The sequence below is a fragment of the Hemicordylus capensis genome, chromosome 3 (genome assembly GCF_027244095.1).
Source record: "Hemicordylus capensis ecotype Gifberg chromosome 3, rHemCap1.1.pri, whole genome shotgun sequence".
NCBI classification, from domain to species: Eukaryota; Metazoa; Chordata; class Lepidosauria; order Squamata; family Cordylidae; genus Hemicordylus; species Hemicordylus capensis.
In genome coordinates, this window is record NC_069659.1 from 41,390,831 (window position 1) to 41,409,695 (window position 18,865).

The window sequence follows — 18,865 nt, forward strand, 5'->3', positions numbered from 1 at the left end:
TTGCACAGTGGCCCATCAGATACGGCTGGAAGCCACAGGCAGGAGTTGAGGGCGTGCTCTCTCTCCTGCAACTGATACTCAGAGGCATCCTGCCTTTGAGGCTAGAGTTGTCCTATAGCCCTCTAACTAGAAGCCGATAGATCTCTCCTCCATGAAGTTATCCAAATCCCTCTTAAAGCCATCCAGGTTGTTGGCTGTCACCACATCCTGTGGCAGAGAATTCCACAAGTTGATTATGCGTTGTGTGAAAAAGTACTTCAGTTTGTTGGTCCTAGATTTCCTGCCAATCAATTTCATGGGATGACCCCTGGTTCTAGTGTTATGCAAGAGGGAGAAGAATTTCTCTCTATCCACTTTCTCCACACTATGCATGATTTTATAGACCTCTATCATGTCTCCCCGCAGTCATCTTTTTTCTAAACTTAACAGCCCCAGTTGTTGTAACCTTGCCACATAAGAAAGGTGCTCTAGGCCCCTGATCATCTTGGTTGGCCTCTTTTGCCCCCTTTTCAGTTCTACAATGTCCTTTTTAATATGTGGTGACCAGAATTGTACACAGTACTCCAGGTGTGGCCGCACTATAGTTTTGTATAAGGGCATTATAATATTAGCAGTTATATTTTCAATCTCCTTACTAATTCTCCCTAGCATGGAATTGGCCTTTCTCACAGCTGCCACACATTGAGTCGACACTTTTAACGAGCTGTGCACCACGACCCCAAGTTCCCTCTCCTGGTCAGTCACCGACAGCTCAGATCCCAACAGCATATATTTGAAGTTGGGGTTTTTTGTCCCAATGTGCATCACTTCACACTTGCCAGCATTGAACTGCATTGCCACTTTGTTGCCCACTCACCCAGTTTGGAGAGATCCTTTTGGAGTTCCTCACAATCAGTTTTGGATGTCACTACCCGAAAGAGCTTGGTATCATCTGCAAATTTGGCTACCTTGCTGCTTACCCCTGCTTCTAGAACATTTATGAATAAATTTAAAAAGCAATGGTCTCAGTACAGATCCCTGGGGGACCCCTCTTCTTACTTCCCTCCATTGTGAAAACTCTCCATTTATACCTACCCTCTGTTTCCTGTCCTTCAACCAGTTAGCAATCTACACATGTACTTGTCCCCTTATCCCATGACTGCTAAGTTTCCTCAGGAGTCTTTGATGAGGAACTTTGTCAAAAGCTTTTTGGAAGTCCAGGTATACTATGTCAACTGGATCACCCTGATCCACACAATTGTTGACATTGTCAAAGAACTCCAAAAGGTTTGTGAGGCAAGATTTCCCTTTGCAGAAGCCATGCTGGTTCTCTCCCAGCAGGGCCTGTTCTTCTATGTGCTTTACAATTTTATCCTTGTGGATACTTTCCATCAATTTGCGGGGAACGGACGTTAAGCTCACCAGCCTGTAATTTCCCGGATCACCCCTGAATCCCTTTTTGAAAATCGGTGTTACATTTGCTACTTTCCAGTTCTCTGATACAGAGCCTGATTGCAGGGATAAGTTATATATTTTAGCAAGGAGGTCAGCAATCTCACATTTGAGTTCTTTGAGAACTCTTGGATGGATGCCATCTGGCCCTGGTGATTTGTTAGATTTCAGTTTTTCCCGATAGTTTAGAACATCAACTCTTGTCACTTCTGTCTAACTCAGTTCTTTAGCTTCCATCCCAGAAAAGCCTGGTTCAGAACAGGTATATGCTCGGTATCCTCTGCCATGAAGATGGACGCAAAGAATTCATCTAGCTTCTCTGCAAACTCCATATCCTACTTAATAATCCCTTCCACTCCCTCATTGTCTAATGGTCCAACCACCTCCCTGGCATGTTTCTTGCTTCTGATGTATTTAAAGAAGTTTTTGTTATTCTCCTTTATACTTTTAGCTAAATGTTCCTCAAACATTTCTCTCCCCACATGTATGCTGAATTTGATAGCACTATGGTCACTGTTCTCTAAAGGGTTGAAGACACTAACATCACGCATCAGGTCCTGGGTGCCACTCAAGATTAAGTCCAAGGTCGCCTTCTCTCTGGTTGGTTCCACGACCAACTGTTCTAGGGCACAGTCATTCAGTGTAGTTAGAAATTTGACCTCTTTGTCATTACCAGACTGTGAATTTACCCAGTCTTTGTATGGGTAATTGAAGTCACCCATTATTACAGCCCTGCCTCTCCTTGACGCCTCCCTGATTTCCTCCTGCAACTCCCAGTCATTGTCAGTGTTTCGATCCGGAGGGCATTAGCATGTCCCCAGTAGCACACTTCCTTTCAGGCCTTGTATTGTCACCCACAGAGTTTCTGTGGAGGACTCCAGTCCACCTAGGTTTTCTAGCTTGTTTGATTCTATCCCTTCTTTAACATACAGTGCTACTCCACCTCCAAGGCGCCCCTCCCTGTCCTTTCTATAGAGTTTATATCCAGGGATAACAGTGTCCCACTGGTTCTCACTGTTCCACCATGTTTCTGTTATGCCCACTATATCTGTTTCTGTGTTAGCAACCAAGCACTCCAGCTCACCCATCTTGGCTCGGAGGCTTCTGGCATTGGCATATAAGCACCTATACGCTGAATCTCTCACCTGATGTATGCTATCTTTCTTTGGACTCTTGGATCAGCTGGCACAGGCTTCTGTCTGCTCTTTATGTGGTTCTGCTCTGTCCCCTTCTGTTTTATCTGAATCCTTTGCACCCTCGCACTTTAAGGGATGGCTTTTGCCCAACTGGATACTGCCCAGCTCCTTTCGGCTATTCCCCAGGCATCACTTTAAAAGCTGCTCTGCAACCTATTTGATTTTAAGCACCATCAGTCTGGTTCCATCTTGGTTCAAGTGCAGCCCGTCCCTTTTGTTCAGGCCTTGCTTTCCCCAAAATGTGTCCCAGTGCCTAACAAATCTAAATCCCTCCTCTCAGCACCATCTCATCTACGCATTGAAACCCCTCAGCAATGCCTGTCTCACTGTACCTGTGTGTGGAACAGGTAGCATTTCTGAGAATACCACCTTGGGGGTCCTGAGCGTCAATACACTACCTATCAGCCTAAATTTGGCTTCCAAGACCTCCCGACTACATTTCCCCACATCGTTGGTGCCAACGTGCACCACGACAGCTGTCTCCTCCCCAGCACTGCCTAATAGTCTATCTAGATGCTGTGTGATGTCCGCAACCTTCACACCACGCAAGCAAATCACTGTGTTTGGTCAACACACGGGTCACAAACTCATCTCTATACCTCTAATGATCAAATCACCTACTACAAAGAGGCCCCCACCCCCCGGAGGAGTACCCCCTGTGCGAGAGGATATGGGCTCATCTTCCATGGAAATGGTCCCTTCTAAAGGAGCATTTCCCTTTTCCTCAGACCGATGTCCTCCCTGCCCAAGACCTTCAGTCTTCCTGACAGCAGTGGAGCTATCAGCCCTGGAGTGGGATGACTTTACCACATCCCTGATAGTCTCATCTGCATGCCTCTCTGTCTCTCTGAGCTTCTCCAGATCCACCACCTTGGTTTCAAGGGAATGGATTTTTTCTCTGAGTGCCAGGAGCTCCTTGCATCAAGCACACACCCATGACTTCTGCCCATGGGGCAAATAGTCATACATGCGACACTCTATGCAATACACTGGGAAGTGCCCCCTCATCTGCTGACTTTCTATCTTCATACTAGTTTTGTTGGCTGTTTACAGTATCTAGAGAGAGATTATTAGAAGGATAGGTCTCCGCTGTGGTAAGCTATTTACCTGTCCAAACAGCCTTTCGCAAGAATATGAGGGAGGGATTTATACTTACATTTTCTTCTCCAATGGGGTCTTTGTGATCACAGGGGCTTGTGCTAGGCTCCCCCGCACACTTCCCGCTAAACTCCTGCAAAACTCCAACGTCCTGTTTGCTATCCCTGTTGGCTGTGCTCTCAGGCCTTCACTGCTTATGTAGAGAGTAGTCTTCCAACTGAGACACAGGATATGAGTCAAAGGAATGTGGGGCCTCCCTCAGCCCTAGCTGACTCCACCCCTCCAGGCAGGGACAAACAAAAACACTGGAGTTTACTAGCAAATGCTAGCCCTGGCAAGTCACACACACACTCTCTTATCCCTTAAAGAGAAACCTCAAAATCTCCCCTCCACCTGTTAGTTTGAAGGGCAGAAAGACTAGATGTTCTGTTTAGAAAAGCTTGCTCACCTCCTCAATCTGTGTCTGCTCTTCACAGACTTATTCATCCATCATGTGTAAAACTATTCTTATGAGTGCTTAAGTGCTTTTAATTGTGACTATTTTGATGAGTAAATTCTGCCCATGTATCGTCATCCGTTTAAGAAGCAGCAGTATATTTGCAAATATTAAAAAAGCTATCTCTGTATACTCGGCCTATAGGTGTATTATTTATTTGATAGGGAAAGTTTAAGAAAGTTTCATTCTAAAGATTCATTTCTCAACATTTGTGTGAATATATCATCCCACAGTACTGACATGATGTTGCATCTTGTGATATGCTGGTGTGGAGAAATTTAAGTGGTTAGGCTGCAGTGCCAATATCCTGTATTCTACAATAACACGGCAGATTTTAGTGACCCTTATGCCAAAATAAGGACACATCTCGGTAACAATCTTATTAGTAAATATTTATTGGAAATTATGTTGTGTGCTCGTGTAATAAAAAATCTCAGATTTTGTCAAGACTGTATTTGGATTAACATGGTGACTTCTAAAAACACAGCACTCTCCTGTGCATGTCTGAAAATTTTATATTAAATTACAGCAGATTCATTCAGATGTGATTCTGTTTTTCTTGACAGATTTAACAAAAGCAATAGCAAATCTTCAGTATGCCAGAAATCTACAGGAAGTGAGACTTGCAAAGAAACAAAGACAAAGAATTCGCCCACAGTCGGGAAGCCTGTATCTTGAGAAAATATCTGCTGCTTGTAGAATTCCTCTTAAAGTTGCAGTGGGAAAGAAACCCCCTGGTTCTTATGTCAATGAACAGGTATCTGTGTTCTGTATATATATATTTGTTTTTAAGTTTAAATGATTAACTAGTTTAACTGGAAGCCTCAATAAATTCCCTTTGCTCCAGGAGCCAGTCAGCCCTCCTACTGCATGGGCGGGGCAGGGTGTAGAATTGATGCTTCCCTCCCGCAAAGCCCTCTCTTCCATGAGGAGGCAGACCCACCCTCTGCTCCAGGGAGGAGGGCAGACTTGCCGCTGACCCCCAACAATGTCCTCTGCTCCAAGGAGGGAGTCAGACGTCCCACCTTGCTTGCTCACTTCTCCTCCTGATTGCATCCATCCAACTGAGGCAGGCAATGGACAGACATGACCAAGAAAAAGAGTGAGTAAGCAGTGCAGGGGCAAGTTGCTCCTTCCTTTTTCCTGGTCATGTCCTGGTTCAGGCAGGCAATAGGCTAGTGCTGCCAGCAGAAGGAGGAAGCAACCCTGTCCCTGCTTTGTTTGCTCACTCCTTCTGAAAGCAGCCATCTTTCACCTGGCTGAGGCACCATGCTTAAACTTCCAGTCACTGTGGTGAGCTGGCGCCTGGGAATGATCATGCCTTGGTTTAACATATCTGCAATTAAATTACTCCATGGATATTTAGATATAGCTACTGAAATTTGGTAGGGATCCATGGCCTCTCACAACTGGTTCTTCTGTGCCTGCACAGGAGGCCCGCGGAAGAATCTATAGCTCCGTATAGGCGCTCTCCAGCCCTTTAATGCATAGTGATATCAGAGCCTACAAAGCTCGCTGCAGAGCGCCTCCCTCTTCATTTCCTTCTCATTTGCCATGTTTGCTACCTCGGGAAGGATCTGCTACTGTTCCCTCATTCCTGTGAGAAAGTGAATATTGTTATTTGGACTGTTTTCCTGGTTTTGGGTTGGTTTTGTTTTTCTGACAGCTCTTTATCTAACTCTCTGTGCTTTGACCTGGACTGTGTTTTTGACTATTCTTCTCTGTCTCAGATTTACTGCTCTATTTGGATTTTTTGACCTCTTACTGTTTTTGATTGACTGCTCTCTGGACTTGGCAATTTATCTCTGATTAGGCTGACCTCGGATAGTTTTTTGGACTTGGCTATGTCTACTTGTAAAAGTTTTTAAAGATTTGCGACCGGCAGGGGCACTATGCCCTCCTCTGACAGCCATGCTGACTGCCTCGTATGTTTGGGGGCTAGTCATAGGAACATAGGAAGCTGCCATATACTGAGACAGACCATCAGACTATCTGACTCATATACTGAGTCAGACCATCAGACTATCTAGCTCAGTATCGTCTTCAAGTCTGGCAGTGGCTTCTCCAAGATTGCAGGCAGGAATCTCTCTCAGCCCTATCTTGGAGATGCTAGGGAGGGAAACTGAAACCTTCTGCTCTTCCCAGAGTGGCTCCACACCTGAGGGGAATATCTTCCAGTGCTCACATGTGGTCTCCCATTCATATGCAATCAGGGCGGGCCCTGCTTAGCTAAGGGGACAAGTCATGTTTGCTCCCACAAGACCAGCTCTCCTCTCATCGTAATACGTCTCATCGTAATACCTGCCAGATCTGGATAGTGGTTCCAGAAATTCATAAGAAATGGGTTCTGCACCTGCACAGATCAGCTTCAGCTGGAATTCGTTAGCTCCTCGTGACACCCGCAACCGCCGGCTGCACGTGACTGCAGTACCCTCTAGTGGCAGTTAGGTGTTCCTTTACCCAGTTTCTTGATGGCCGACTAGTTTATCTGGCAAACGTAAGTGTTTCTGTAGCCTATGTCCAATTATGCATCCATTAGTGTAGTAGTACTGCAGTAGCTTGTTACCTATGCAGCGGGGACGGACAGACGGGTTTTATGAATGTCATGGAACCACTACCAGATCATCGGTTACAGGTAAGCAACCTGTTTATCTGGATAGTGGTTCCAGAAATTCATAAGAAATAGGTGAATTACAAGCTACCCAGTTGGTGGTGGGTTCCACAAGCTACTGCAGTACCCTTTTAAGGACCGCCAGTCCAAATTCGGACGGACACTGCCCTTCTACAGGAGAGCTGCACGAGAAGCATGCTTCGTCCTCAAGACCGAGTCTGACGATCTCCGCTTTGCTGAAGCCGCACTCAACCCCGAATTCGCCTAAGTCGTCAATGCTGTCTACCATTAAGACCCTGTCACCTTCTACAGAACAGCTGACCACCTAATATTTACCTTGGCCTTCGTCTTCTTCCAAGCCTTTTGGTTCCGGCCCCCTCGGCGTCAAGGGACTTCAGCACTCCAGAACATTCCTTGACGTTGGTGCACTCAGCACTGACTCCACAGGAGCTGACCCCTACTCTTTCGGCTCTCAGGCGTTTTATTTATTCAGTCTCTGTGCCTCCTGTTTTGGCGTCGACCTCAGCTCCCATCGGCTATATCCTGGAAGGAATGCTTCCACTTTTCTGCCTCCCTTGTCCCAAGGGACCCTCTGGACTATAGCAGCTCCCCAGGGGCCTTTGACCCACTGCATTTGCAGGCAAGGGAACATTCCCATTCACATTCCCTTTACAGCTCACCGGCATTGCCATATGACTTCCAAGAATATAGGCTATGGAAATCAATGTGTCTCCAGGAGACTCTTCCAGCACTTTTACGCAGAGTCTGACTGCTGAGAGGAGCTAGAGCACTCGGCCGTGAGGTATCTATGCAGGCTCAGTACCCATTCTTATGGATTACAATGGATCACTACCAGATCAATAGTTACAGTTAAGCAGCCTGTTTATCTTTTTAAATACCCCCACACACGCCGCTGCCCTTTCGAGGCCTGCTACACCAATGCCCAGGACTCCATCACCTACACCTGTGCTGCCAGTATTGCCTGAGCTCCCATCTGTGCCTGCGCCAGGTCCAGCAGCTCCTACAATACCATCTGTACCTGCTAAGCCTGTTCCTCCTGGGGGTCCCCATCCCAGGACTCCATTACCTGAAGATCTTCATACTGATGGGGAGTCTTCTTTTGTGTCTGACTCTGAGGTCTCAGAAGCTCCACTGGGCACATCACAGGACGATAATGTGGCAAACCAACCATCTAATTCTCCGACGGAGGAGACTAAATCCTACCAGGTGCAAATACAGGAGATGGTGAGGACTTTAAGCCTGGAAGCACCCCCTCCTGAGGATATAATCAAAGATCCTGTTTATGGCTATCTTTCTACCACATTTGTAGCTCACCCTACTGCATTGCCCATGCACCCAGTGCTGGTTGCTGCTTCCAAAGCGACTTGGTGTGCTCCAGTGACATCCACTCTTCCTTGTAAAAAGATGGAAAATCTGTATCTGGTCCAAGTGGCTTCTTGCCTGTTTCTGTTCAAACATCCTGCACCAAACTTGCTGGTGGTAGACACTGCGCTGCAAGCAAAGTCCACATGGAAATATTCAGCACCAGTGGATAAGGAGGCCTGGAAATTGGGCTCTATGGCAAGAAGGTTCTACTCCTCTGCTTGCCTTTCCCTTAAAGTTGCCAACTACTTGGCCTGTATGGCCAAGTATCAGCAGTCCCTCTGGGACACATTGAAAGAGGACGTTGCTGGTCTTCCTGAGTCCTTTAAGGCCAAATTATCTTAGAGAATGCCTTCTTCTGCACGATCCCCACCGCATGTTAAGGTCATCTGAGAAGGTCCGTCTTCAGTTACTACTGGCACGTCTGGTGGCAACTCAGAAACAGGCATTCTCTGTAGCTGCTCCTGGACTGTGGAATGAACTCCTGGCAGAAATCCATAGTCCGAGTTTATTGTTGGCCTTCAGGAGAACCCTTAAGACCTATTTGTTTGGCCTGGCCTTCCAGGGTTTTTAAACTGTAAAGGTTTGGCCTGGTTTTCCAGGGTTTTAAAAATTGTTCTAAATGTTTGAATAATGGTTTTATGTTTTTATAGTTTTTGATTTTAATAAATAAAACTAATTGATTTTAGTTTTATTTTAATGTATACTGCCCTGAGCCACTTTTTGAAGGGCAGTATAGAAATTGAATGAATGAATTCCTATAGACACTCTCCAAGTCTGCTGATCTTACCAGACAGCATCTGAGTACAGCTAAACACCTGACGGAAGCTGAGTCCAAAGTGCTGGCTGGGTCCATTGCTCTCTGTCACCGTGCCTGGCTCAAGTCCATGCCTTTAGAGCCAGGCATGAAAGATAAGATTGAAAATCTGCCATTGGGCAAAGGACTATTCTCTAAAAACACAGATGAGACAATGGAGAAACTGAAAAAAGTCTAGATATACCACTAAGACTTCCGTTCAATCTCAAACCTCGTCTTCTCAGCACAGGTACCACCCTAACTTCAAGCAGCGTTACCAACCCCGGCCTTCCTAGGACAGGGGAAATTTTAGATGTGGATCTAGACAGTACACTACGTGCCCCTTCCATCAGTGCCAAAAGGGCCAAGAAAAATCGAAGCCTCAGGACCAATCCAAGCAGTCCTTTTAACAATGAGGACCTGGAAGTAGCTATCCCCCTTCCCTCAGCCTCTGTCTCATCCCCTTCCTCCCTCCCTTCCTTCCTGGCATCAAATGACACCAGACGCTGAGTGTTGTGCATAGTGGCCAGTGGCTGTGCTGTTGAATTTCACTCTTTACCCACCCGTGAGGGCATAAAATACACCCACTCAACTCCTTTCCTTAAAGAAGAGGTTTCTTCGCTGCTCCAAAAAGATACCATAGAACCAGTTCCATCTTCTTCCATGCATTCCAGCTATTATTCCAGATACTTCCAGGTTCCTAAGCATGATGGTGGATCCGTCCCATCCTGGACTTAAGGTTGTTAAACAAGTTTGTCAAAACTTCCAAGTTTTGCATGATCTCCCTGCAGTCCATTCTTCCATTGTTGTGGGAAGAGGAGTGGTTTATGCCCCTAGACGTAAACGACGCCTATTTCCACATCTCCATAAGGCCTCGGCATCACCAGTTCCTATGTTTGTGCCTGGACACAAGGGTGTACCAGTACAAGGTTCTCCTGTTTGGCTTTTGTACTGCCTCTAGAGTTTTCACTAAGTGCATGGCGGCCATCATTTCCCATCTGTGTGTACAGGGTGTCTCTGTGTTCCCCTCTCTGGATGACTGACTTATCACAGCTAGAGAGAAGTCTACCCTGTTGTTCAGCCTGCAACTTACTCTCTCTCTCTCCTGGCAGATCTGGGGCTCAATGTCAACCTAAAGAAATCTGTCCTGAACCCCCAGCATGTCATTCAGTATATCGGTGCGATCCTGGATGCTGACCAGAAGCGTGCATACTTACCTGTAGAATGCATCTGGGCCATTTCCTCCATGGTGATCACTTTCCAGTCTTCCCCAAGCAATGGGTTTGGTCCATCCAACGTCTGCTGGGTCTCATGGCTTTGTGCACCATGACTGTGGCAAATGCACTCTTGAGGATGCAGAGACTACAATTGTGGCTGCTGTCTGTCTTCCGGCCGAACCTAGACAGTCAAAACAAGTGCTTAGTCATGTCAGAGAATGTCTTGTGAGACCTGCTCTGGTGGTCCCTGCCTGATTCCCTTTCTCAAGGGGTTCCCTTTCAGGAACTAATCCCTATAATATCAGCCACTACCAATGCCTCCATGCAGGTTTGGGGTGCTCACTCTGGTTTCCTCCAGGCTCAGGGCCTTTGGAACTCCTAGCAGCAGGAGTTCCATATTAACTTCTTGGAACTCCTAGCAGTTTTCCTTGCTTTCAGGACAAGGGAACACTTAGCTCTTAGAGCCATGAGCTCACTTACATGTCTTATAGACGTGATGGACACAAGGAAGGCAGTCCTTAGGCACAGCAGTTTCACAGAGGCAAACAAGAGGGATTCAAAGGGGGCCTCTGTAAGCATGGACAGTACAAGGGAGACACTCCAAGGCTCAACTGGTGCCCACATGGGGGTGGGGGTACAGGTTGTTAACTCCTTCCAAAAAACTTAAGAGTCAGGGTGAACAAAAACTGACTGCCCAGCCCAGGTGGTGAGCCAAGATGGCAGTGAGGTGGACCTTAAGGGAAGTGTTGGAGAGACCAAAACCCTTGAGAGAGGCAAAGTATTTGGCGGATCAAAGCTTGGAGTGGGCCAAAGCCCTTAGCAGACGGATAGGATGTGAAGCGCTTTCATTTGTACATAGAGTCCCATCCCATAGAGGCTTTTCTTTCATTTAACAGGATCTTGTCTAAAAGTTCAGCCTCCATGCTGTTAGCGAGAGGGTCTGATGGGCATGGTGTAGGACCAGACCCCTGTCTCTCATGAGGAGAGCCCATCGAGCTGTAAGGTGAAGGTAAGAGTTCTTGCATAGCCGAAGGAGAGCCGGGAACCAGGGTTCCAAAAGCTATATCTTAAAGTCTGTATACTAGAAATTTATCTGATGGTCTTTCCATAACTCGACGACTGGATTCTAGCGGGAAGAAGAAGAGACGAGTTAGCTTCGCATGTCTTGACAGATCTCAACCTATTTCAGGACCTGGGAATCCAGTTCAATTAGATGAAATCCAGACTGGAGCCAGTGAAACGGATAGATGACATTGGTGCAATGCTGAATGCAGAAGCACAAAGGGCATTGTTGCCTGAGGACCACTACTTGAGCATCACGACCATGGTAGCCACCTTTGTGGCTCAGCCCATACAAAAAGCACAGGAGATACAGAAGTTGCTGGACCCCATAGCTTCATGCACCTCCACTGTGTTATACCAAACTATGACAGGACGCCTTGAACTATGGTTTCTGTCAGTATTCCAGACGAATATAGACAGCACTCACAAACTCCTGACAGTCCCTTATCCAGTTCTACTTTCCTTCCAGTGGTGGACAAAGAGGGGCAACTTGCTGTCGGGAGTACCCTTTCAGATGCCTCAACTGGCAGCCTGGGTTACAACAGGTCCCCCCCCCCCGCGATTTATTACAGCCATAGGCCATACAGAGAACATACAAAGATAAAAACAGGATTAAAAACTACAGGGTTGGGGAGCCCACTGCAAGGATCTCCGAGCGCTAGGACAGCGATCTCCGCACCAGTGTCAACTGCACATAAACCCTTTAGAGCTACTAGCAGTCTTTCAAGCACTAAAGTTCTTCTAGCCATACCTGATGGGCAAAGTGGCTCAGCTCAGTTTAGACAACACTACGGCGATAGCATATTTAAGCTGCTAGGGTGGAACGGTACCCCACTTGCTTTGCATGCTAAGCCTAACTTGGAACTGGAGAATAACACAACAAATTACGTTGACAGCCATCCACATGAAAGAAGTAAAGAACACCTTAGCAGATCTTCTAAGCAGGTCACAACTCTACCAGAAACAACACAAATTGGAGGTCAACGTGAAATATCTCCAGGTGCTGTTCAGAGACTGGGGGACCCTGGAAGTCAGTCTGTTTGCAACATCCATGAACAAGAAGTGCTCCCAGTTTTGCTTAAGAACCAACATCGGCCACAACTCAAGGAGGGATGCCTTCCAATACAGTTGGAGTCGGAGATTGCTCTACATTCCCTTCCCCCATACTCTTCTGAACAGAGTACTGGCAAAGATACTACAAGAATCTGCAAATTAGATATTGATTGTGCCATAGTGGCCATGACAGCCATAATTTCGACAGGCACTCAAACTGTCAAAGGGTCACCGCCACTGTTCGTTCGTTCGTTCGTTCGTTCGTTCATTCATTCGATTTCTATACCACCCTTCCAAAAATGTCTCAGGGTGGTTTACACAGAGAACTAACAAATAAGATGGATCCCTGTCCCCAAAGGGCTCACAATCTAAAAAGAAACACAAGATAGACACCAGCAACCGTCACTGGAGGTACTGTGCTGGGGGTGGATAGGGCCAGTTACTCTCCCCCTGTTAAATAAAGAGAACCACCACGTTAAAAGGTGCCTCTTTGCCAAGTTAGCAAGGGTGCGTTCCCTCTAAGATGTGTGCATACGCATGCACACCTTCCCTCAGGCCCCCGAGCAGTAGTATTTTGCTGCTGCCCAACCCCTCTCCCCGGCCAGGAAGCAATGTCCCATTTTCCCCTCACCATGCGCCAGCGCCGCCTCCTCCCTCCCTCCCCTCCCTCACTGGCAGTGCCTTCTTCTCCAGTTCTGGTTGGGAAAGAGGGAGGGAGGCGGCACACTGTGGCCAGAGGATGTCGGGCGGACAATGGTGACGGAGGGAGGGAGGGAGGAGGATGTGAGGAGGATGGAAAGCTGGGCCATGGAGGGTCTTTTGCCAGGAGTTCTCTGCCCTCCCCAGCTGATCTCTGTGCTCCCCAGCCCTCTGGCTGACCATTTAGCTGATCATTTTCTTCCACCATGCTGCTTTTTACATTTTCTATTCTTAGAGAGCAAGAAATACTTTTGGACCCCTGTCGATCAATTACAGCTTTCAGGAATGCTAATGCCTGATAAGTGTTTCAACTTTGCGATCCTCCAGCAGGGAGCAGGCCGGTAATTACTTCCTGATTGTGTCCCACCCATAGTTCTGTGCATGGCAAATCTTAAGTTACTCATCACTCTGCAAAGTTACTCAGCTGATTTCTGCACTCTCCGTGGCAAAATGTGGCTAGTTTTTTGTGTGCACTGCTCAAACTTGGTTGGCAAGAGCAAAAAGCTTGGGAGTGAGTATTTTTCATATGTGGCTTTAGTAAATTCAAACCTAAATTCAGTGGAGAATGGATGATTGAGCAAATAGTTTCTGAATTGTGTTTAAAACTTGAAAGGAGACAAGTGGAGGTCACGAGAGTACTGAGGAGGAGAAGGGGAAAGAGAGAGAGAGAGAGAGAGAGAGTGTGTGTGTGTGTGTGTAGGCTGTAGAGGGAGGTGTGTGCATCAGAGGGATTTGTGTGTCTATGTGTGTATGTGAAGGAGATGTGTGGGGTGGGAAGGAAAGGAGTGTATGGAAGGGAGTTTAGTAAATTTACCTAGGTGCATCTCTGCTGTGTATATTTGTCACTTGGTTTTACATAAAATCATAAATATTATTTAAAATATAAGTTACAAAATAATTTATTTATTTGAAATGTTAAGGGCCCCCCGCAATGCTGATTCGCACCCCCCTAGGGACAGCCCTGATGGAGGGGGAGGAGGATGGGAGGTGGCAGGGGCTCCCCTGGCACAGAATGTTGAGGTGGGGGACATGAAAAATTTCTATTATTTCAATATATGTATCTGTATGTGTTGGTGATGTGCACACACTGAATTGATACTGCCGCCCAGAACAGAACCCTTTCCACTCACTGATATTGGAAAGTAGAGGGAACACTGTTCCCCACAGACAGCTTCCTCAACATGAGGATCTCTTAATACAGGAGGGCAGGTGAATCCGCCACCCCGATTTGAAAATGCTAAACCTGACTGCCTGGAGGATAGGCTGCTGAACGATATACTCCTGAATGACAAGAAAAATTCAACTCTCACTATGACAGCAAGTGGAAGCGTTTCAGGATATATGCACAAAAACATGACTTTCTGCCTCATGCTGCATCCATTCGACAAGTGTTATTGTACCTCACAGAGCTGAAGCAGCAGAAGCTGGCCAACGTTTCTATAAAAGTCCATCTGGCAGCCACTTCTGCCAACCATTCCAGCTGGGATGGAAAGTCAGTATTCTCGCACCCGGAGTCCAAGAGATTCGTGAAAGGGTTGAACAACTTTTACCCGCCTACTACGCAGTCCACTGAACCTGCTCCTCTTAGCCTTAACAGAACACACACACACCCGAGCCTATGGTGATGGCTCAGCCTAAATTTGTGACACTATAAATGGCCATAATATCAACTCAGAGAGTGAGTGAACTAAATGCTCTACACATTGATGTTCCTTATACAAAGTTAACATAAGAACAGCCCTGCTGGATCAGGCTCAAGGAACATCTAGTCCAGTCCAGCATCTTGTTTCACACAGTGGCCCACCAGACAAAGTAGTGCTTTCCTTAAGACAAAGTTCCATCAAGACAAAGTAGTGCTTCACCTGGACCCAGATTTTAGGCCGAAAATTGTTGCGGACATTCACATCAACAGTTACATTCTCTTGCCTACCTTCCGGAATCCCACAACAGCTTTGGAATGGTCATTGCATACCCTGGATGTAAAATCCTGTTCTGTCTGCAACTGACCAAGCCCTATAGAAAAACGAAGTGCTTCTTTGTAGGTTACAAAGGCAAAGTGAAGGGTTGCCACTTTTGAGACACAGACTTTCCCACTGGATAATTTGATGTACAAATACCAGAAAGTAGAGCCCCTGAAATCCATACCGGTTCACTCCACCAGAGCTTATGCTACCTCTGCTGCCCAAATCAATGACATTAAGCTCAGAGACATCTGCATGGCAGCAACTTGGTTCTCCAAGCATACCTCTGTTAAGCACTGAGGATTGGGCCTTTGCTTTGCAGCACAGGCCAATTTCAGGAGGGGTGTGCTGAAAAGGGTCTTATCTTAGCATACTGTACACCTGCCTCCAGACTGATGAGTGCAACGGATCACGATGCAGATAAACAGGTTGCTCACTTGTAAGTCATGATCTGGAAGTGATCCTTTGCAGTCATAAGACCGTCCCTCTGGCCCTGCTGCAGTATGCAAAGTGACAAAACGTATGTTTACAAAGCATAGGACAACTTACTTGTAGAACACTGCAAGCGATGAGTGAGTCCTAATGTTGGTCCTTCAGGAACTGAGGTGATAAGCACCAGCCCACCCAAATCAACAGAATGCACCACATGTAAGGGGTGGGGCTGGGCACGTCAAGGAGCTAGTCAATTCTGCCCGAATGGTCCTGTGCAGGCACAGAACCCATTCCTATGACTGCAACGGATCACTTCCAAATCATAAGTTATAGGTGAACAACCTGTTTTTTTCACTGGATTTGCATTGGACTTTAAATCAGCCTATGACTTATCAGTTGCAAAATTCAAACAGAAAAGTAACAGACCGCTTTCAATGAAAAACATTTAATTTACCTTGGGTTTCATAGTCCAGTTTACAACCTTTATGAAATATGGTTTATAATTTACAGTATATGTTTGTTGATTGTATAGACACTGCAGATGTTTTAATAATGCTAACATATCTACCTCTCTTACCCTTGCAGTTATATACCCTTGGTGTTTCCAAGCAGTGCATAAACATTAATAGTATAAATGCAGAAGATTTTCAGTTTCTCATCCCGGATTTTTTCAGTAAAGAGTATTTTTTTGAAAGACATGGAATACAGCTGGCTGATGGAGGATATCTTATTCCTACTGATGAGGGGAAAGCAGGAAAAGAAGAATTTTACAAGTAGGCTGTTCGGGTTTGCATGTTTTTGTATGAACCATGTTGTTAGCAGTGTTGTGTTCTTACAATTAGGATTCTGTCCATCAGTGCTTTTAATAGTGAAGTACAGAACGTTTTATTCTTTAGATGATGCAAGAAAAGTTTTTACTGTATTTACCTGAAGTTCTGTGCTGAGTTTTTTGATGTTAGAAATGGGTGTGTTTGTTAGATATAGGGATGTAGATGTAAGGCAGCCATCGTTGGCTCTGAAAATGAAAAGAAGGAAAGCATGCAATTTCTAAATCTTGATTGGGAGATTAAGCAGTGTTACATCTAGACTGAATCTATGGCAATGGTTTATATTATGTTTCCTTAAGACATTAAAAAGCTGAGTTATGGTCATTATTATTTTGAGTAGCTTTTTGAATATTGAAAATGATTATTTTATATAAAGTTAATGAATATAAATAAACAAAAATTCTGATAATTTTTACAGGGCTTTATGTGATACACCCGGTGTAGACCCAAAGCTAATTTCAAAAGCCTGGGTCTACAACCATTATAGGTGGATCATATGGAAACTGGCAGCTATGGAAGTAGCATTTCCACAGGAATTTGCCAATCGGTGTTTGACTCCAGAAAGAGTACTTCTTCAGCTAAAGTACAGGTATAGTACATATTAAGTTTGGGAATGTGATTTAATTATTTATTATGTGGCTCCGACATGTATCAATGAATTGTTAAGCTTCATCTTTTTTAGTTTTAAACTACGATTATTTCTGTAACTACAGTCATATCTACAGTCTTGGAGGGATACAGTTTTATTTCCTAAAGTTGACAGTGGCATTTTAAGAGGACATTAATTCCTTAAAACATGTTTTCGTCTAAACCTAATCTGAGGCCATTGTTCATATTTTCTTCTCAAAGGTACGATGTGGAAGTTGATAAAAGTCATCGATCAGCCATCAAAAGGATAACGGAGAGAGATGATGTTGCTGCTAAAACACTTGTACTGTGCATTTCCAAAACCATATCCTTAAGTGCAAACATTTCTCAGATTTCTGGCAATAAAAACGCTGTTGTGGAAAGCAAAAAAGAAGTGGCAGTGGTTGAAGTAACAGATGGCTGGTATGGGATTAAGGCTGTCTTAGATTCTCCTCTTCAGTCGCTGTTGTGCAGAGAGAAGTTGACTGTGGGTCAGAAGATTGTTGTACATGGAGCAGAACTTGTGGGGCCTCAGGATGCAAGTGCTCCACTGGAAGCGCCAGACTCCCTTATGTTAAAGGTAAAACTGTAAAACAATCTCGAGTTTAGTAAGCCTGTTTCAAGCTACTGCTAATTCTTTGTACATTGTTTTGTGGTGGTTTGCAGGTGATAAACACATTTTATGTTAGTGGCCATTCCTTAATTCCTTTTTGTATTCATCCTTTTAGATTATAAAGCTATAGACATGGCCCTAATTTTATTTTGTTTTGGTCTAGCATGCAGTATATTACAGTATAACCACTGTTTACTGATCATCTTAGCGAGGAACCTCTGAACTTCCACAGAATCTCAGCACAGTTTGAGAACTGCAGTTGTAGGCTATAAGTTATTGACTCTGTGTTTCATTTGTAGAGTTCACTTGCGAACCTAGACCCAAATAAAGACAGGACATGTGTAGTTGGAAGAAATTAGGGCCACTTTATTGAATACCACCTTTGTCTTTTTGTGAGCTTCCAATGTATCTAAACGGGACAATATATGGGCCAAAACCATCGGGATCTCATCTCCAGAAGAAGATGACGATGCAGGGGGGTCAGATTGCCGAGCTGGCCACCTTGGGGCAGGTGTCTTCCTCTTTGCTTTTGTTTTTCTCCTAACAGGAAAAGGCTCCCTCTTTTTTTTTTTTTTTTTAATTTGCTCTTTCTATCGCAAGCCATGGAATTACATCATTCCGATCTAATTGGCTTATTAAATTAGTTCATATACTTCTGCCAATATTAATTCATTATACACATTCTTACTCGTATGCATTTAATAATCTGCCTTTCCTTTATTCATTAAATAACCATTTTAACTGTTAAATGTAAAATAAAGGAATCACTATTAAGAATTAGAATTGAATTGATCAGACCAGGAGAGCGAAAACCCAGAAGAGACCGTCCTTGCTATGAATACTGACTCAGCCCCTGGTCCAGTAAAGTCAAGCCAGGCTTTTTAGGGTAGCGGCGGCATCTTCCTGCAGGCAGCAACCAAATGCTAGCCTGCTTCCCCAAGGCTGCCAACCCCAGTTAATACCGCCTCGGTTGCTCGTTTCTTGGCAGCAACTGCTGTGCCTGCCAGCAGAGCAATTGAGAATGAACCGAACAGAGTGGCTGCTTATGCAGGCGCTCCTGTTTTCTGATTGGTCAGCCTGCAACATGTGACGGGGGACTAGGGATGTGCACGGAACCGCACAGCTGCAGTCCGGCACTGTGGAGGGGGTTCCTTTAAGGGCGGGGAGGGTTTACTTACTCCTCCCGCTGCTTTGCCCCCTCCAGCGCTCGTATTTACTGTAGAAATTGGGGCGGCAGGATACCTCCCTGCCGCCCCTTTCCCCTCCACAATGCAAAGGGTAGACCGGGCCTCTGGCGTCGGGGAGACGTAAAGCTTGCGCGCGATGTGCGCAAAAGGCTTGCCGGAGCCTTTTGCATTGCGGA

General features: G+C 45.6%; 1 protein-coding gene across 5 annotated transcripts in view; it reads left to right on the top strand.

Annotated features, from left to right (window-relative positions):
* The window catches only part of BRCA2 (BRCA2 DNA repair associated), a 59,493-nt gene that overhangs the window by 32,426 nt on the left and 8,202 nt on the right, over positions 1–18,865 (top strand). For all 5 annotated transcript variants that reach the window (XM_053310672.1, XM_053310675.1, XM_053310673.1 and 2 more), the window contains exons 15-18: positions 4,788–4,978; positions 16,021–16,208; positions 16,681–16,851; positions 17,112–17,469. In XM_053310672.1, the coding sequence (XP_053166647.1) occupies positions 4,788–4,978; positions 16,021–16,208; positions 16,681–16,851; positions 17,112–17,469 (908 nt within the window). The remainder of the gene's footprint in view (positions 1–4,787; positions 4,979–16,020; positions 16,209–16,680; positions 16,852–17,111; positions 17,470–18,865) is intronic.